The following is a 16,041-nucleotide window of genomic DNA, read 5'->3' as shown; positions in this document are numbered from 1 at the left end:
GTGGGGAGCGGTTTTTCTCCACCACAGGGCTCAGGGTACTTGGACTCAGACAGAGTCCTCCCTTCAGATCAATGTTCTGGAGATAAGGGCAGTGTATCTTGCCCTAAAGGCGTTCCAGCCGTGGCTGGAAGGCAAACAGATCCGAATTCAGTCGGACAACTCCACAGCGGTGGCATACATCAACCACCAAGGCAGGACACGCAGTCGGCAAGCCTTCCAGGAAGTCCGGCAGATTCTGCTGTGGGTGGAAGCCACAGCCTCCACCATATCCGCAGTTCACATCCCGGGCGTAGAAAACTGGGAAGCAGACTTTCTCAGTCGCCAGGGCATGGACGCAGGGGAATGGTCCCTTCACCCGGACGTGTTTCAGGAGATCTGTTGCCGCTGGGGCATGCCGGACGTCGAGCTAATGGCGTCCCGGCACAACAACAAAGTCCCGACATTCATGGCACGGTCTCAAGATCACAGAGCTCTGGCGGCAGACGCCTTAGTTCAGGATTGGTCGCAGTTTCAACTCCCTTATGTGTTTCCTCCTCTGGTACTGTTGCCCAGAGTGTTACGCAAGATCAGGGCCGACTGCCGCCGCGCCATCCTCGTCGCTCCAGACTGGCCGAGGAGGTCGTGGTACCCAGATCTGTGGCATCTCACGGTCGGCCAACCGTGGGCACTACCAGACCGACCAGACTTGCTGTCTCAAGGGCCGTTTTTCCATCTGAATTCTGCGGCCCTCAACCTGACTGTGTGGCCATTGAGTCCTGGATCCTAGCGTCTTCAGGGTTATCTCAAGAGGTCATTGCCACTATGAGACAGGCTAGGAAACCAACGTCCGCCAAGATCTACCATAGGACGTGGAAGATATTCCTGTCGTGGTGCTCTGCTCAGGGTTTTTCTCCCTGGCCATTTACCTTGCCCACTTTTCTGTCCTTCCTTCAATCCGGATTGGAAAAGGGTTTGTCGCTCGGCTCCCTTAAGGGACAAGTCTCTGCGCTCTCTGTGTTTTTTCAGAAGCGCCTAGCCAGACTTCCACAGGTACGCACGTTCCTGCAGGGGGTTTGTCACATCGTCCCTCCTTACAAGCGTCCGTTAGAACCCTGGGATCTGAACAGGGTGCTGATGGCTCTTCAGAAACCACCGTTCGAGCCAATGAGGGATATTTCTCTCTCACGCCTTTCGCAGAAGGTGGTCTTCCTAGTAGCAGTCACTTCACTTCGGAGAGTGTCTGAGCTAGCAGCATTGTCGTGCAAAGCCCCTTTCCTGGTGTTTCACCAGGACAAGGTGGTTCTGCGTCCGGTTCCGGAATTTCTCCCTAAGGTGGTATCCCCCTTTCATCTCAATCAGGATATCTCCTTACCCTTTTTTTGTCCTCATCCAGTTCACCAATGTGAAAAGGATTTGCACTTGTTAGATCTGGTGAGAGCACTCAGATTCTACATTTCTCGTATGGCGCCCCTGCGCCGCTCGGATGCACTCTTTGTCCTTGTCGCTGGCCAGCGTAAAGGGTCACAAGCTTCCAAATCAACCCTGGCTCGGTGGATCAAGGAACCAATTCTCGAAGCTTATCATTCCTCGGGGCTTCCGGTTCCCTCAGGGCTGAAGGCCCATTCTACCAGGGCCGTGGGAGCGTCCTGGGCCTTGCGGCACCAGGCTACGGCTCAGCAGGTGTGTCAGGCAGCTACCTGGTCGAGCCTGCACACTTTCACGAAACACTATCAGGTGCATACCTATGCCTCGGCAGATGCCAGCCTAGGTAGGCGAGTCCTTCAGGCGGCGGTTGCCCACCTGTAGGACGGAGCCGTTTACGGCTCTATTACGAGGTATTATTTTACCCACCCAGGGACTGCTTTTGGACGTCCCAATTGTCTCGGTCTCCCAATGGAGCGACAAAGAAGAAGGGAATTTTGTTTACTTACCGTAAATTCCTTTTCTTCTAGCTCCAATTGGGAGACCCAGCACCCGCCCCTGTGCCCTTCGGGCTGTTGTTCTTTGTGTACACATGTTGTTCATGTTGAATGGTTTCAGTTCTCCGATATTCCTTCGGATTGAATTTACTTTAAACCAATTTATAATTTTTTCCTCCTTCTTGCTTTTGCACCAAAACTGAGGAGCCCGTGATGCACGGGGGGTGTATAGGCAGAAGGGGAGGGGCTTTACACTTTTAGTGTAATACTTTGTGTGGCCTCCGGAGGCATGAGCTATACACCCAATTGTCTGGGTCTCCCAATTGGAGCTAGAAGAAAAGGAATTTACGGTAAGTAAACAAAATTCCCTTCTTTCCTCTCATTAGCGATGTTGTTCCTCGTTCCTGCGGCAGCACACATCGCTATGTATGACACCGCAGGAGCGACGAACATCTCATTACCTGCCTCCATCGGCAATGCGTAAGGAAGGAGGTGGGTGGGATGTTTACGACCCGCTCATCTCCACCCCTCCGCTTCTATTGGCCACCTGCCGTGTGACGCCGCACGATCCGCCCCCTTAGGAAGGAGGCGGGTCGCCAGCCAGAGCGATGTCGCAGGGCAGGTAAGTCCGTGTGACGGGGGTAAGCGAGGTTGTGCGACACTGACAACGATATGCCCATGTCGCTCTACCGACGGGAGCGGGTACGATCACTTGCGATCTCGCTAACGAGATCGCAGCGTGTAAAGCCCGCTTTAGTATATAAAAATACCTTCAAGGAAAGCCACTCCATACTCAAAGGAACAAAACAGAGCTTTAATGGCTACAAATTATATTGACTTTTCTTATACCAAAGTTTGAAAACATTGATGAAAAACATACAAATTACACACAAATAAAAACTCAGTGCAAAAAGTGTGCTTACTCATAGGTATGTAAAGCAAGGGGGGGGGGGGCATAAAAATTCCCACAACTAGTGAGGAGGTGATTGCAAGGGCTGAATATTAGTGTTCATGTATCTCAGATCTATATTAAATTACTGCAACGGCCAGAATTACAATCCATCATTAAATCCACTCACATCTGTAGGGGGATGAGCAGTATTGCCTATACTAAGGCTACTTTCACACATCCGGCTGTAGCAGTGCAGCACAATCCGGCGCTCTGCTGAAAAAACTAAACCGTTTGTTTTGCCGCCGGTTTCGTTTTTTTCCAGCATTGACTTGCATTGGCGCCGCATTGTGCCGAATGGGCTTGCGTTCCGTCCGTTTTTTGCCACATGCGGCAGATTCAGCCGATGCGGTGGCCGGATGGAACGTTCCCTGGCACGTTTTTTGCTCCGGCAAAAAAACGCATCGCGCCGCATCCGGCCGCTGCGGCGCATTTTTCAATGCATGCCTATGGACGCCGGATGAAGTGCGATGCGGCAAAAAACGCATCCGGCTGCCGCATGCAGTTTCTTCCACTGCGCATGCTCAGTAGCGTGCCACAACCGGAAAAAAACGGACAGGCCGCATGTAAAAACTTATGCAAAGGATGCGGTGTTTTCGCCGCATCCGTTGCATAGGTTTCACAGCCGGATTGAGCCGCACTGCTCAAACCGGATGTGTGAAAGCAGCCTAAAAGTGGCAGAAATGGAAAAATTATTATAGCTGCTTACCCATCAAGACACAAGCCAAGCATGAGCTACTGTATCTTCTCCTTACGCCTTTGTGGCTTCATGTGCACTACATGAGCTACTGTATCTTCTCCTTACGCCTTTGTGGGTTCATGTGCACTACATGAGCTACTGTATCTTCTCCTTACTCCTTTGTGGCTTCATGTGCACTACATGTGCTACTGTATCTTCTCCTTACTCCTTTGTGGGTTCATGTGTCCCTACATGAGCTACTGTATCTTCTCCTTACTTATTTGTGGGTTCATGTGTCACTACATGTGCTACTGTATCTTCTCCTTACTCCTTTGTGGCTTCATGTGCACTACATGTGCTACTGTATCTTCTCCTTACTTATTTGTGGGTTCATGTGTCACTACATGTGCTACTGTGTTCTCCTAGAACATTTTAAATAACAATCCTAGTAGTTCTGTTTGTCGAGGGATCGGTTCTGTTTGATAACTCTTCATGTGTTTGTTTCTTTTATCTTCCATATTAAGCTTTGATTGGCTACGAATCCAATAACAAATATGAGATAAAGAATAGCATGGGTCAGAGAGTGTACTTTGCTGCCGAGGATAATGACTGCTGCACTAGGAACTTCTGCGGAGCTGCTCGCCCATTTACTATGAACATCGTTGATAACAGTGGTCGTGAAGTTATTCGGCTCATCAGACCTTTCAAGTGCTCTTCATGCTGTTTTCCCTGCTGTCTGCAGAAAGTAAGTACTAAAGATCATTTCCGTGATTGTTGTAACCATTAATCCCCAAGTGGCGGAGGTCTTGGGCCCTGTGCGCACTGGGAAATAACTTTTTCTTAAGAAAAATCCGCACCCTCTGGCAGAATAACGCACCCGAGGTATTGCTGCGGTTTTTCCACGGGTTGATATCTGCGGTTTTTACTATTTCTATGGCAAAAACCACAGGTACCTGCGGAAATTAAGTGACATGCTCATTCTTTTTGCTGCAGAAATTCTGCAGCAAAACCTAGATGTAAAATAAAACGCAGTGTGCGCACAGCATTTTTTTTCCCATCGGTTTTGCTGGGGAAGGACTGCAGGAAGGTTAGGAACAAAAACGGCACCTTTTCTGCCGTGAAAACTGCAGTGTGCGCACAGGGCCGTAGTGTTGTATTGCTGTCATGTGCAGAAAATGATTGTCATGTCTTATGGTTTATCAGAAGTAGAATAATAGAAAATATTTTCTCAATTTACTGGAATACCTCTTTCAAGATGAGTCGTGTCTCTGGGTTTTAAATAAGATTCTTGTAGACAATCACTACTTAAAAGGAATCTGTCAGCAGGTTTTTGCTACCCTGTTTTTCCAAAAATAAGACCTCCCCCAAAAATAAGCCCTAGCAGGGATTTTCAGCATTTTCGGAGAAAGGCTTAAATATAAGCCCTCCCCCGAAAATAAGCCCTAGTCGGGGTTCAATAATGTAGTGTCTGTGCAGCTAAAAAAGTTACAGATACTGCAGGACACTTCATTATAGACAGCGGCACCCGGCAATTACACTCACCCGACACTGAGCGGCAGGACCTGCAGTGATCGCGCACCCACACAGATCAGCTCTCACACACACACCAGATCTCACACACAAACATCGGATCGCACACACAGTCAGATCGCACACATAATCAGATCGCACACACAAACATCGGATCACACGCAAACATCAAATCACACACACAAACATCGGATCGCACACACATCAGATCGCATACACACTCACCTCACCCAGCGACACCGATCTCTTCTCCTGAGAGGCAGTGCAGTGGAGCGCAAGGAACAGGACCTGCGGCCGGACACGTGACTTGCTCTCATTCCCTGCGGCCGTAAGTGCTGGATTGGATGTGATGTGTGTGTGTGATCTGCTGTGTGTGTCTGCAATCGGCTGTGTGTGTGTGTGTCTGCGAATGGCTGTGTTTTTCTGCGATCGGCTGTGTGTGTCTGTGATCGGATGTGTGTATCTGTGATCGGCTGTGTGTGCCTGCGATCGAATGTGTGTATCTGTGATCGGCTGTGTGTGTCTGTGATCGACTGTGTATGCCTGCGATCGGATGTGTGTATCTGTGATCGGCTTTTGTGTGCCTGCGATCGGATGTGTGTGATCTGCTGTGTATATCTGCGATCTGCTGTGTGTGTGTGATCTGCTGTGTGTGTGTGCCTGCGATCGGCTGTGTGTATCTATGATCGGCTGTGTGTATCTGTGATCGGCTGTGTGTGCCTGCGATCTGCTGTGTGTGATCTGCTGTGTATATCTGCGATCTGCTGTGTGTGTGATCTGCTGTGTGCCTGTGATCTGCTGTGTGTGTTAGCGTGTCAGCTAGCAACAGGGTAGGATGGCGTGCAGCACTGACCGGAGATCACAGGAGGACCTGGGAACCACGCAGACGTCCTGGTCTGGTGAGTATGAGTCTCCTGGGAAGTGGGGGGGGGGGGTCTGCTTTTTTGGGGGGTAAACTTACCCCCAATCGTGTTTCTCCAAGAATAAGACCTCCTCTCAAAATAAGCCCTAGTGCTTTTTTGGGGGGCAAAAAAAATATAAGACAGTGTCTTATTTTTGGAAAAACACGGTATGTAAGCTAAAGACAGCATGCTGCAAGGGTTGACACAGAGAATTCAGGGATGCCTGTCTTGTCAAGGTTGGATTTGTTGTTTTTATTTTCTATGTTTGTATAACCAGCAAGAAATTATCATTGGTTGGATTACAAAGTCACAGGCAGGACAGTTTGACACGCCCCCTGCTGTGACTGACACCTCACTGTCAATGTACAATCCCTACAGAGAGCCTGGTGTGAGCAGGGACAGCTCTCTGAGCTCTGCTGCATGACTAAAGGCCGCTTTACACGCAACGACATCGCTATCTAGATATCGCTGGGGTCACGGAATTCGTGACGCACATCCGGGCTCGTTAGCGACGTCGTTGCGTGTGACACCTACGAGCGACCGCTAACGATGCAAAATACTCACCAAATCGTTGATCGTTGACACGTCGTTCATTTTCAAAATATCGTTGCTGGACGCAGGTTGTTCGTCGTTCCTGAGGCAGCACACATCGCTACGTGTCACACCCCGGGAACGATGAACAACAACGTTTCTGTGTCCTCCGGCAACGAGGTGGGCATGTCGTTAATGCGGCTAGTCTCCGCCCCTCCACTTCTATTGGCAGGCTGCTGTGTGACGTCGCTGTGACGGCGCACGAACCTCCCCCTAACCTCCCCCTTTGGGTTGGTCGCCGCCCACAGCGACGTCGCTAGGTAGGTAAGTATGTGTAACGCGTCCTAGCGATATTGTTCGCCACGGGCAGCAATTTGCCCGTGACGCACAAACGACGGGGGTGGGTGCGATCGCTAGCGACATCGCTAGCGATGTCGCAGCGTGTAAAGCACTCTTTAATGTAAAAATTCAGATTGTGTGAGAACGACTGCAGCCAGTAATCTAAATGATACACCGTTGGATTCAGGTTCTCTTTGCCTATATCATGCTGCTCTAAGATGAGGTAGCAAAAACCTGCTGACAGATTTCCTTTAAATGATGTAGTTCCCCGTGTAAAATAAAAAATCACTTTGACAGGTTATACCTCTGGAACGCTTCAACGGATTCTGGTAATTCTGAGATTTTTTTTTCGTGACATGTTGTACTTCATGATAGTGGTAAATTTAGGACGATATTTTTTGCTTTTATTTGTGAAAATATCAGAAAATTTAGCAGTTTGCAAACTACAACCATAAATCCAAGAGTTGTGCCACACAAAATAGTTACTAAATTACATTTCCCATATGTCTACTTTATATCAGCGCAATTTGGGATACATAATTTTTTTTTTTGTTCGGAAGTTACAGTATAAGCAGCGTCGGACTGGCTACCGGAGGAATCTCCAGTAATGCCAGGCCTGGATTCAGGTACCTGCATTGCACTCCGCCGAGTGATTGATTCCCCAGCGACTGTGGTTTAGTTAATGACAGCTGCAGACAGGCCGGGCTGATCTCCAGAGTTCAGGTGAGAGCACCAGAGATCACCCCGGCCTGTCTGCAGCTGACATGAACTGAACCACAATCGCCGGGGAATCAATCACTCGGCGCTCCCGGTACAGTCTCGGCTGCACTCCGGAGCTCAGGTGAGAGCTCTGGAGTGCAATGCAGGTACCTGAATCCAGGCCTGGCATTACTGGAGATTCCTCCGCCAGTCCGACGCTAGTTATAAGGGTTCAAAGTTCATCAGCAATTTCTCATTTTTTTCCAACAATATTTTAAAAAAACAAAACTTTTTTTTACAGACCATATCATATTTGAAAAACATTATTACATGACAAATTGATTCCATTCCAGCGATGTTGTCGGCCCCGGGTCTCTCAAAGCTCTGTGACATTAGCTGCAGTGTTCACATTTAATAACAAACGGGTCCGCAGATTGCTGCAGCTTTCCTCGCACATTCAGGTTCTTTTGGAGGGAAGTGTAAGAACTGCAGCCAATTAGCAGCCACTGACTGGCTGCAGCGCTCACAAGAGATCATGGCATTGTCATGGCAGTGCGGGGAAACGTCTAGCCAGGCGAGGTGGGTGCTGTTTTAGGAAGAAAACAGCCATATTTAGCTAATCTTGCACAACCCCTCTAAGACCTTCCTGTGTCAGATCCAGGTAGCACCATTCCTCCTCTTTCCCATACAGTATATGCAGGATAGTAAGAGGTGACTCCTGCTTCTCCACCAGGTTTACACAAAACAGTTTTTTTAGAACTTTTCCAGACGCCCCTCCTTACTGACGTGTTAGCATTTCCACTTTTTCTATGTCTCCTTTGTTATCTAGGATGATGCCGTGTGTTGTGACTTTTAGATGTCTGTAATTTACAATGTGACTATGACATTTCACTTTCCTCCTGACAGCTTGAAGTGCAGGCGCCTCCTGGAAACACGGTCGGCTATGTGAAGCAGAACTGGCACCCATGTCTACCCAAGTTTACCATACAGAATGACAGAGAAGAGGATATTCTTAAACTTCATGGACCCTGCGTCCCCTGTAGTTGCTGTTCAGATGTGAACTTTGAGGTATTTAATGTCCTATCGAGATATTGTTTCTTCATTGATCGTATCGGATGTTGTTATATAACTGTCGAGACTTTGTATAAATTCAGTCTTTGCTCTACTTTTTTTGGGAGGCACAAGCAATGTCTTCTGACGCATTGTGATGCCTGTCGGTGTAAAAATGTAAAGATGCTGTCCCAACTGGGTCATTTATCACCACTGATATACAGTATCCACAGAGGCAATGATAATGTCACGGTTCTGATGTGCAGAGTATCTTGTGCTCTGTGATGTTCTACCATGCTCTCCTGCAGAGCCGGTACTTGCCTGTTCGTCACGCAGAGCATTTAGCAGGTTGAGATGCTCTGCTGTTTGTCTTTAGCTCCTATGGATGGGTTGTTTCTCTGCACTGGGTCCTACGCTGGTGCTGGGAGGGGCTGACACAGATGCTCCTCGTTCTGGATGATTGCTCTGCTTCATTAGGGAGCATGCTCACCCGGAATGTTGCCAGTCGTATTTCCTGGTTTCGCAGTAAGTGCTCTTGGCGCCCATTGTGTACAGTTATCTGATCTTGGGTTTTCGACCCTGAACGGTTGTTGACTCTGCTCTGCCTGCCCCCTGACTTGGTCGTTACCTTTTGCCTTCTGACCTCAGACCTTCTCGTGACCATGTGTCCTCCTGCTACATATATCCAATACGTTCTCTCCTGGAATCCTGACCCTGGGCCTGTATCTTGATCTCGTCTCTGCCTGCTCCCTGTGTTCCGTCGTGTCCTCCTGGTTTTTGATCCCGGGTTTCTGACTACCTCTCTGTTCACTACAAACTAGTAGTATCTAGCGCCACCTAGTGATTTGCATCACAGATAACTTACTGATCGGTGGGGTACCAGGGGTCAGACCACTAGTTATTTCCAGTTATTACTGATTCTACTCTCCTATCCCAGTTACAATGGAGCAGGGACTGTACTCTGCTATCTCTCGCTGTCCCATAGACAAAGAATAGTACTCTATTTTAAAGCTTTGTTCTAGGGACTGATGAGGTCCTAGCAGTCCTATTTCACGGATTAGCATATAATACCTGAATTACACTTTTCAAGACTAATAATACCTCAGTACTAAGAAAAGGATTGGGGAAGGGGTGAATTCCTCCCTAAGGCCCTGTGCGCACTAGGCGTTTTTACCCGCGGTTTTGCTGCGGAAATTTCTTGAGAAATGTTTGTAATCTTCCTGCAGACATTTCCCAGCAAAACCTATGGGAAAAAAATTAGCTGTGCGCACATTACGTTTTTTTTCTCAAGAAAATTCTTTGTGAAGATTTTCTTGAGAAAATGTCTTGAGAAAATGTGCATGTCACTTCTTTTCCGCAGGTACCTGCGGTATACCCCGGGTATTTCACTCCATTCACTGTAATGTAATCGCGAAATTCCAGGGGTATTCCGCAGTTAGCAAATGATGTGCGGTATACCCCCGGTATAGCTGCGATTTACCTGCGGTAATGCTCATCGCTGCCTGCGGTTTTGCAGGGAGTGATGTCATTATGACAGAAGAGGAAGCGGAGCAGAGTAAACACAGACGTCACACTCCCTGGACGCCGCACAGAAGCACTTCCATGTGACTTCCAGGTGCCCTTTTAGTCTGTGTCCCGCTCCAGCCCCGCGGCTGCCTGCCCTGCAGTGTGTCAGTGTCTGCCCGCAGTATCAGCAGCTTCTCACGCTGCAGCGCAGGCAGACACTGACACACAGCACTGCGTGCAGCTGCGGGGATGCCGAGCGCTGCTGTCAGGAGGTGAGATGAGATCATTACCTGCTGTGACGATCTCCTGCCTCCTGACGTCACCGCGGTCACTGCTGTCTATGCCCGTCTCGCGAGCGGCCCGAGACTGTCACTAGCGGTGACGTCACGGGCTCTCGCGATACTACTGAGAACGCGGCGGGCATAGAAGTCAGTGACAGCGCTGACGTCAGCAGTGCAGGAGATCGTCACAGCAGGTAATGATCTCATCTATCCTCCTGACAGCAGCGCTCGGCATCCCCTGCAGTGACCTGGGCTATTGATGTTAGCTCAGGTCACTGCATTGCTCTCCCAGCCAATGGGGAACATTCTGTTCTTCATTGACTGGGACAGTGACTATGGTATGGATCGCCGTGGGACCCCCCCCTTTATTGGATTACGCCGGACATGGAATTGATTGTTCTTTTCAATAAATTGGTGAAAGAGGGAATGTTTTGGGGAGTGTTTTTTCAAATAAAACTTTTTTTGTTGTCTATTTTTTATTTCTTACTGACTGGGTTGGTGATGTCGGGTATCTGATAGACGCGTGACATCACGAACCCCAGGGCTTGATGCCAGGTGACATTACACATCTGGCATCAACCCCATATATTACCTCGTTTGCCACCGCACCAGGGCAACGGGATGAGTTGGGGCGAGTAGCCAGGATTGGCACGTCTAATGGATGCGCCACTTCTGGGGCGGCTGCGGCCTGCTATTTTTAGGCTGGGAAGTGTCCAATAACAGTGGACCTCCCTAGTCTGAGAATACCAGACGACAGCTGTCCGGTTTACCTTGTCCGGTGAGCCAATTTGTGGGGGACCCCACGTTTTGTTTTAAATTATATATTTAATGTAAAATAACAGCGTGGGGTGCCCTCTGTTTTGGATTACCAGCCAAGGTAAAGCTGCCAGCTGTGGTTTGCAGGCTGCAGCCGTCTGCTTTACCCTAGCTGGCTACAAAAGATGGGGGGACCTCACGTCGTTTTTTGTTTTTTTTTTTTAATTTATTTTATGGCTAAGTACAAGGCTAGGCACCCTTTAGTGCCACATGAAAGTCACTAAAGGGTGCCAGCTTAGAAAATGCAGGGTAGTGGTACATTAGATATGTCTTTCTCATCTATCTATTTATCTATCTATTCATCTATCCATCTTTCCCTCTATCCATTATCTGTCTGTCTATCAATTATCTTATTATCTAAATTATTTCTTGCAGTTACAGCATAAAAAAACGCAGGGACCAACCTGCGGAAAAACCACGGTAAAACCGTATGCGTTTTTTCCGCGATATTGGTGCGGTTTTTTACCGCAGGTGCGGTAATTTTCAACTCCCAGAAGTTGCTCAAGAAATTTTCTTGAGAAAAATCACTTTTCTAGTGCGCACATAGCCTAAGGCTGCTTTCACACATCCGGTTTTTGCAGTGTGGCTCAATCCGGCTCAAAAACCTATGCAACGGATGTGGCGAAAAAAAACCGGATCCATTGCATAAATTTTTCCATGCGGCCCGTTTTTTTGAAGGATGCGGCTTGATACTGAGCATGCGCAGTGCAAAAAACCGCACCCGGCTTTCAGGTGCGGCTTGCATTGTAAATCGTGCCGATCCGGCGTGATGCGTTTTTTTTTGCTGCACAAAAAAACGTGCCAGTCAACATTCAATCCGGCCGCCGCATGGGCTAAATATGCCGCATCCAGCAAAAACCGGACGCAACGCAAGGCCATGCGGCACAATACGGCGCTAATGCAAGTCTACGCAGAAAAAAATGCAACCGGGGGGCAAAAAAAAAAAAACGGTTGCGTTTTTTTCTGCAAAGCGCCATATTGTACCGCTCAGCAAAAACCGGATGTGTGAAAGTAACCTAACAAAGGCAATAGGTCCTGCCTGAAGCAAAGCAGCTGCCCCCCATTCTGGGAACATTCCTAAATATACCCTATAGGTCCATTTACACTAGAATATCATTGCAATAATAGTAACACTCGTGTAATAATACAATTGCAGTCTAACCAGGTTGCCGATAACCCACTGAACAAGGAAATCGCTCATTTATCCGGTAAAGTGATTGTTGATTATCGTTCTCGGCGGATCATCGCCCTGTTTAACCAGATTTATGCTGCCGAGAACAGCGAAAATCCTCTGTGCACTGACTGATCCCTTACAGATCGTTCTCATTATTAAAGGGAACCTGTCACCATAAAACTGCGATCCAATCTGAGAACGCCATGTTAGGCCTCCTTCACAAATATGTGTTTCTGGTACATGTGGCATGCATTTTTTTCACGGATGCAAAACGTACTCATTATGACCTACATGGCTGCTTACATGTCCGTGTTTTTACAGAGACCGTGTGTCCGTGTAAAGTGGATTTCTACAATCAAAATACGGATTTCATTAGCCGCCTTTACTTACATGTCAAAAGATTGTGACATAATATCATTATGATAGGGAATAAAAAGAAAAAGCGCCACTCCCCATAAAAAAAAAAGTCTTTTATTAAAAAATATGTCAGCGAGACAGCCCCGGGGCACTTTCCGTTTTTGCGCTTTTGTTTTTTGCTCCCCTTCTTCCGAGAGCCGTAACTTTTTTTATTTTTCCGTCAATATTGCCATATGAGGGCTTGTTTTTTTGCGGAACAAGTTGTACTTTTAAATGAAATCATAAGTTTTACCATATGGTGTACTGGAAAGCAGCAAAAAAATTCCAAGTGTGGAAAAATTGCAAAAAAAGTGTGATGGCACAATAGTTTTTGGGATGTTTTATTCACGGTGTTCACTATATGGTAAAACTGATGTGTGGGTATGATGCCTGAGGTCGGTGCGAGTTTGTAGACACCAAACATGTATAGATTTACTTGTATCTAAGGGGTTAAAAAAAATTCACAAGTTTGTCCAATAAAAATGGCGCACGTTTTGCGCCATTTTCCGAAACACGTAGCGTTCTTATTTTTTGGGATCTATGGCTCAGTGACGGCTTATTTTTTGCGTCTCGAGCTGATGTTTCTAATGGTAGCATTTTTGCGCAGATGCTACGTTTTGATCGCCTGTTATTGCATTTTGCGTAAAACTTGCGGCGACCAAAAAAACGTAATTTTGGCGTTTGGAATTTTTTTGCCACTACGCCGTTTACCAATCAGATTAATTGATTTTATATTTTGATAGATCGGGCATTTCTGAACGCGGCGATACCAAATATGTGTATATTTATTTATTTTTTAACCCTTTAATTTTCAGTAGGGGGAAAGGGGGATGATTTGAACTTTTAGGTTTTTTGTTTTTTTTTAAATTTTTTAAAACTTTTTTTTTACTTTTTTTATTTTATTTTACTAGTCCCCCTAGGGGGCTATAGCGATCAGCAATCCGATTGCTGATCGCTATCTGCTGATCACAGCTATACCGCTGTAAACAGCAGAAATAGTCACTTTCTTTTTTCCTCTGCTCCGTGCCGAGGAAGAATGAAAGTGAAACCTCATAGCATCAGGCGTCATCACATGACCCTGTGCTACGATGGCAACCACCGAACGTCACGTGATCACTCACGTGACGTCCGGAGGGGGCGGCGGTAAGTAAAAAACATGGCCGCGCGCAAAGATCTCGCTGCCAGACTTTGGCAGCGAGATCTAAGGGGTTAATGTTCCGGGTGGAATGCGATTCCACTCGGAACATGTAGGCACACATGTCAGCTGTTGAAAAAAGCTGATATGTGTGCCCATCCACGCCGCCTGCCCGCGGCAGGGGGCGGGGCTTACCGGGACACCATCCATGACGGAAAGATCCGTCCATGGTCGTGAAGGGGTTAAAAAATATATCAGCGAGAGGAAAAGCAGGTGCTTCCTCTATCGCGTGTTTTATGGAACGTAATAAAGATTTTCATTTTTATAGGGAGTGGCGCTTTTTCTTTTTTCTTTTTTTCCCATGATCTATTTACACTGCCCTATTTAGGGCTTTGTTACGCTGACCACCACCTTATCCTAAATTAAGGTTGTTTTTTAACAGCAGCTCCTTTGCAATTTAAGTAGTGCTAAGTCTTTCACTCGTCTCCAAAATTGCAAGCGTATCCTTATGACAGGTCACCATTAAGCTTGACCACACGAGGCTGATGGGTCCTGTATGTCTCTGAATGGTACCTCCCAATAATGCAATGCCTGGCATGATAATTTCCTGCAGAGCCAGATATTGCACTGAGCAAAGGTGAACCTTCTGGTATATATTTGACTCTAATGGTTAATCTATAATAGCCCATAGTGCTGTTGGCTCAGCTCTTGGATTTACCTTTCCTCCGCTGTTACTCCTTTTTTTTTAATACAGCGTAGTATCATGTAATAAGATTGAAGAATAGTTTATAACATCATATACAAAATGTTACACTCCAAGAAGGAATCCAGTGTAAGGACCCCAAGTAGACATCCAGTGTAAGGCCCCCAATTAGACATCCAGTGTAACCCCCCCCCAAGAATGCATCCAATGTACCCCCCCAAGAAGGCATCCAATGGACCCCCCCCAAGAAGGCATCCAGTGTAACCCCCCCAAGAAGGCATCCAGTGTAACCCCCCAAGAAGGCATCCAGTGTAACTCCCCCCAAGAAGGCATCCAGTGTAACCCCCCAAGAAAGCATCCAATGTAACCCCCCAAGAATGCATCCAATGTAATCCCCCCAAGAAGGCATCCAGTGTAACCCCCCTAAAAAGGCATCCAGTGTAACCCCCTGAAGAAGGCATCCAGTGTAACCCCCCCAAGAAGGCATCCAGTGTAACCCCCCCTAAAAAGGCATCCAGTGTAGCCCCCAAGAAAGCATCCAGTGTAAACCCCCAAGAAGGCATGCAGTGTAACCCCCCAAGAAGGCATCCAGTGTAACCCCCAAGAAAGCATCCAGTGTAACCCCCTCAAGAAAGCATCCAGTGTAACTCTCCCAAGAAGGCATCCAATGTAATCCCCCCAAGAAGGCAGCCAGTGTAACCCCCCCAAGAAGGCATCCAGTGTAACCCCCCCAAGAAGGCATCCAGTGTAACCCCCCAAGAAGGCATCCAGTGTAACCCCCCCCTAAAAAGGCATCCAGTGTAACCCCCCAAGAAGGCATCCAGTGTAACCCCCCTAAAAAGGCATCCAGTGTAACCCCCCAAGAAGGTATCCAGTGTAGACCCCCCCAAGAAAGCATCCAGTGTAACCCCACCCCAAGAAAGCATCCATTGTAAACCCCCAAGAAGGCATCCAGTGTAACCCCCCCCTAAAAAGGCATCCAGTGTAACCCCCAAGAAAGCATCCAGTGTAACCCCCCAAGAAGGTATCCATTGTAACCCCCCAAGAAGGCATGCAGTGTAACCCCCAAGAAAGCATCCAGTGTAACCCCCCCCAAGAAAGCACCCAGTGTGACCTCCTTCAAGAAGGCATCCAGTGTAACTCCCCCAAGAAGGTATCCAGTGTAACCCCCCCAAGAAGGCATCCAGTGTAACCCCCCCCAAGAAGGCATCCAGTGTAACCTCCCCCAAGAAAGCACCCAGTGTGACCTCCCCTAAGAAAGCATCCAGTGTAACTCCCCCCCCCCCCCCCAAGAAGGCATCCAATGTAATCCCCCCAACAAATAATTCAGTGTAACCCCCCCAAGAAGGCATCCAGTGTAACCCCCCAAGAAGGCATCCAGTGTAACCCCCCAAGAAGGCATCCAGTGTAACCTCCCCCAAGAAAGCACCCAGTGTGACCTCCCCTAAGAAAG

At 47.8% G+C, this 16,041-nt stretch overlaps 1 protein-coding gene across 4 annotated transcripts in view; it reads left to right on the top strand.

The window, feature by feature from the left end:
* The window catches only part of LOC142295513 (phospholipid scramblase 2-like), a 113,416-nt gene that overhangs the window by 82,470 nt on the left and 14,905 nt on the right, over positions 1 to 16,041 (top strand). For all 4 annotated transcript variants that reach the window (XM_075338612.1, XM_075338614.1, XM_075338616.1 and 1 more), the window contains 2 exons: positions 4,051 to 4,271; positions 8,434 to 8,595. In XM_075338612.1, the coding sequence (XP_075194727.1) occupies positions 4,051 to 4,271; positions 8,434 to 8,595 (383 nt within the window). The remainder of the gene's footprint in view (positions 1 to 4,050; positions 4,272 to 8,433; positions 8,596 to 16,041) is intronic.

The sequence above is a fragment of the Anomaloglossus baeobatrachus genome, chromosome 3 (genome assembly GCF_048569485.1).
Source record: "Anomaloglossus baeobatrachus isolate aAnoBae1 chromosome 3, aAnoBae1.hap1, whole genome shotgun sequence".
Classification (NCBI taxonomy): domain Eukaryota; kingdom Metazoa; phylum Chordata; class Amphibia; order Anura; family Aromobatidae; genus Anomaloglossus; species Anomaloglossus baeobatrachus.
The sequence above is the reverse complement of the archived record's forward strand: the minus strand, read 5'-3'. Positions and strand labels throughout refer to the sequence as shown.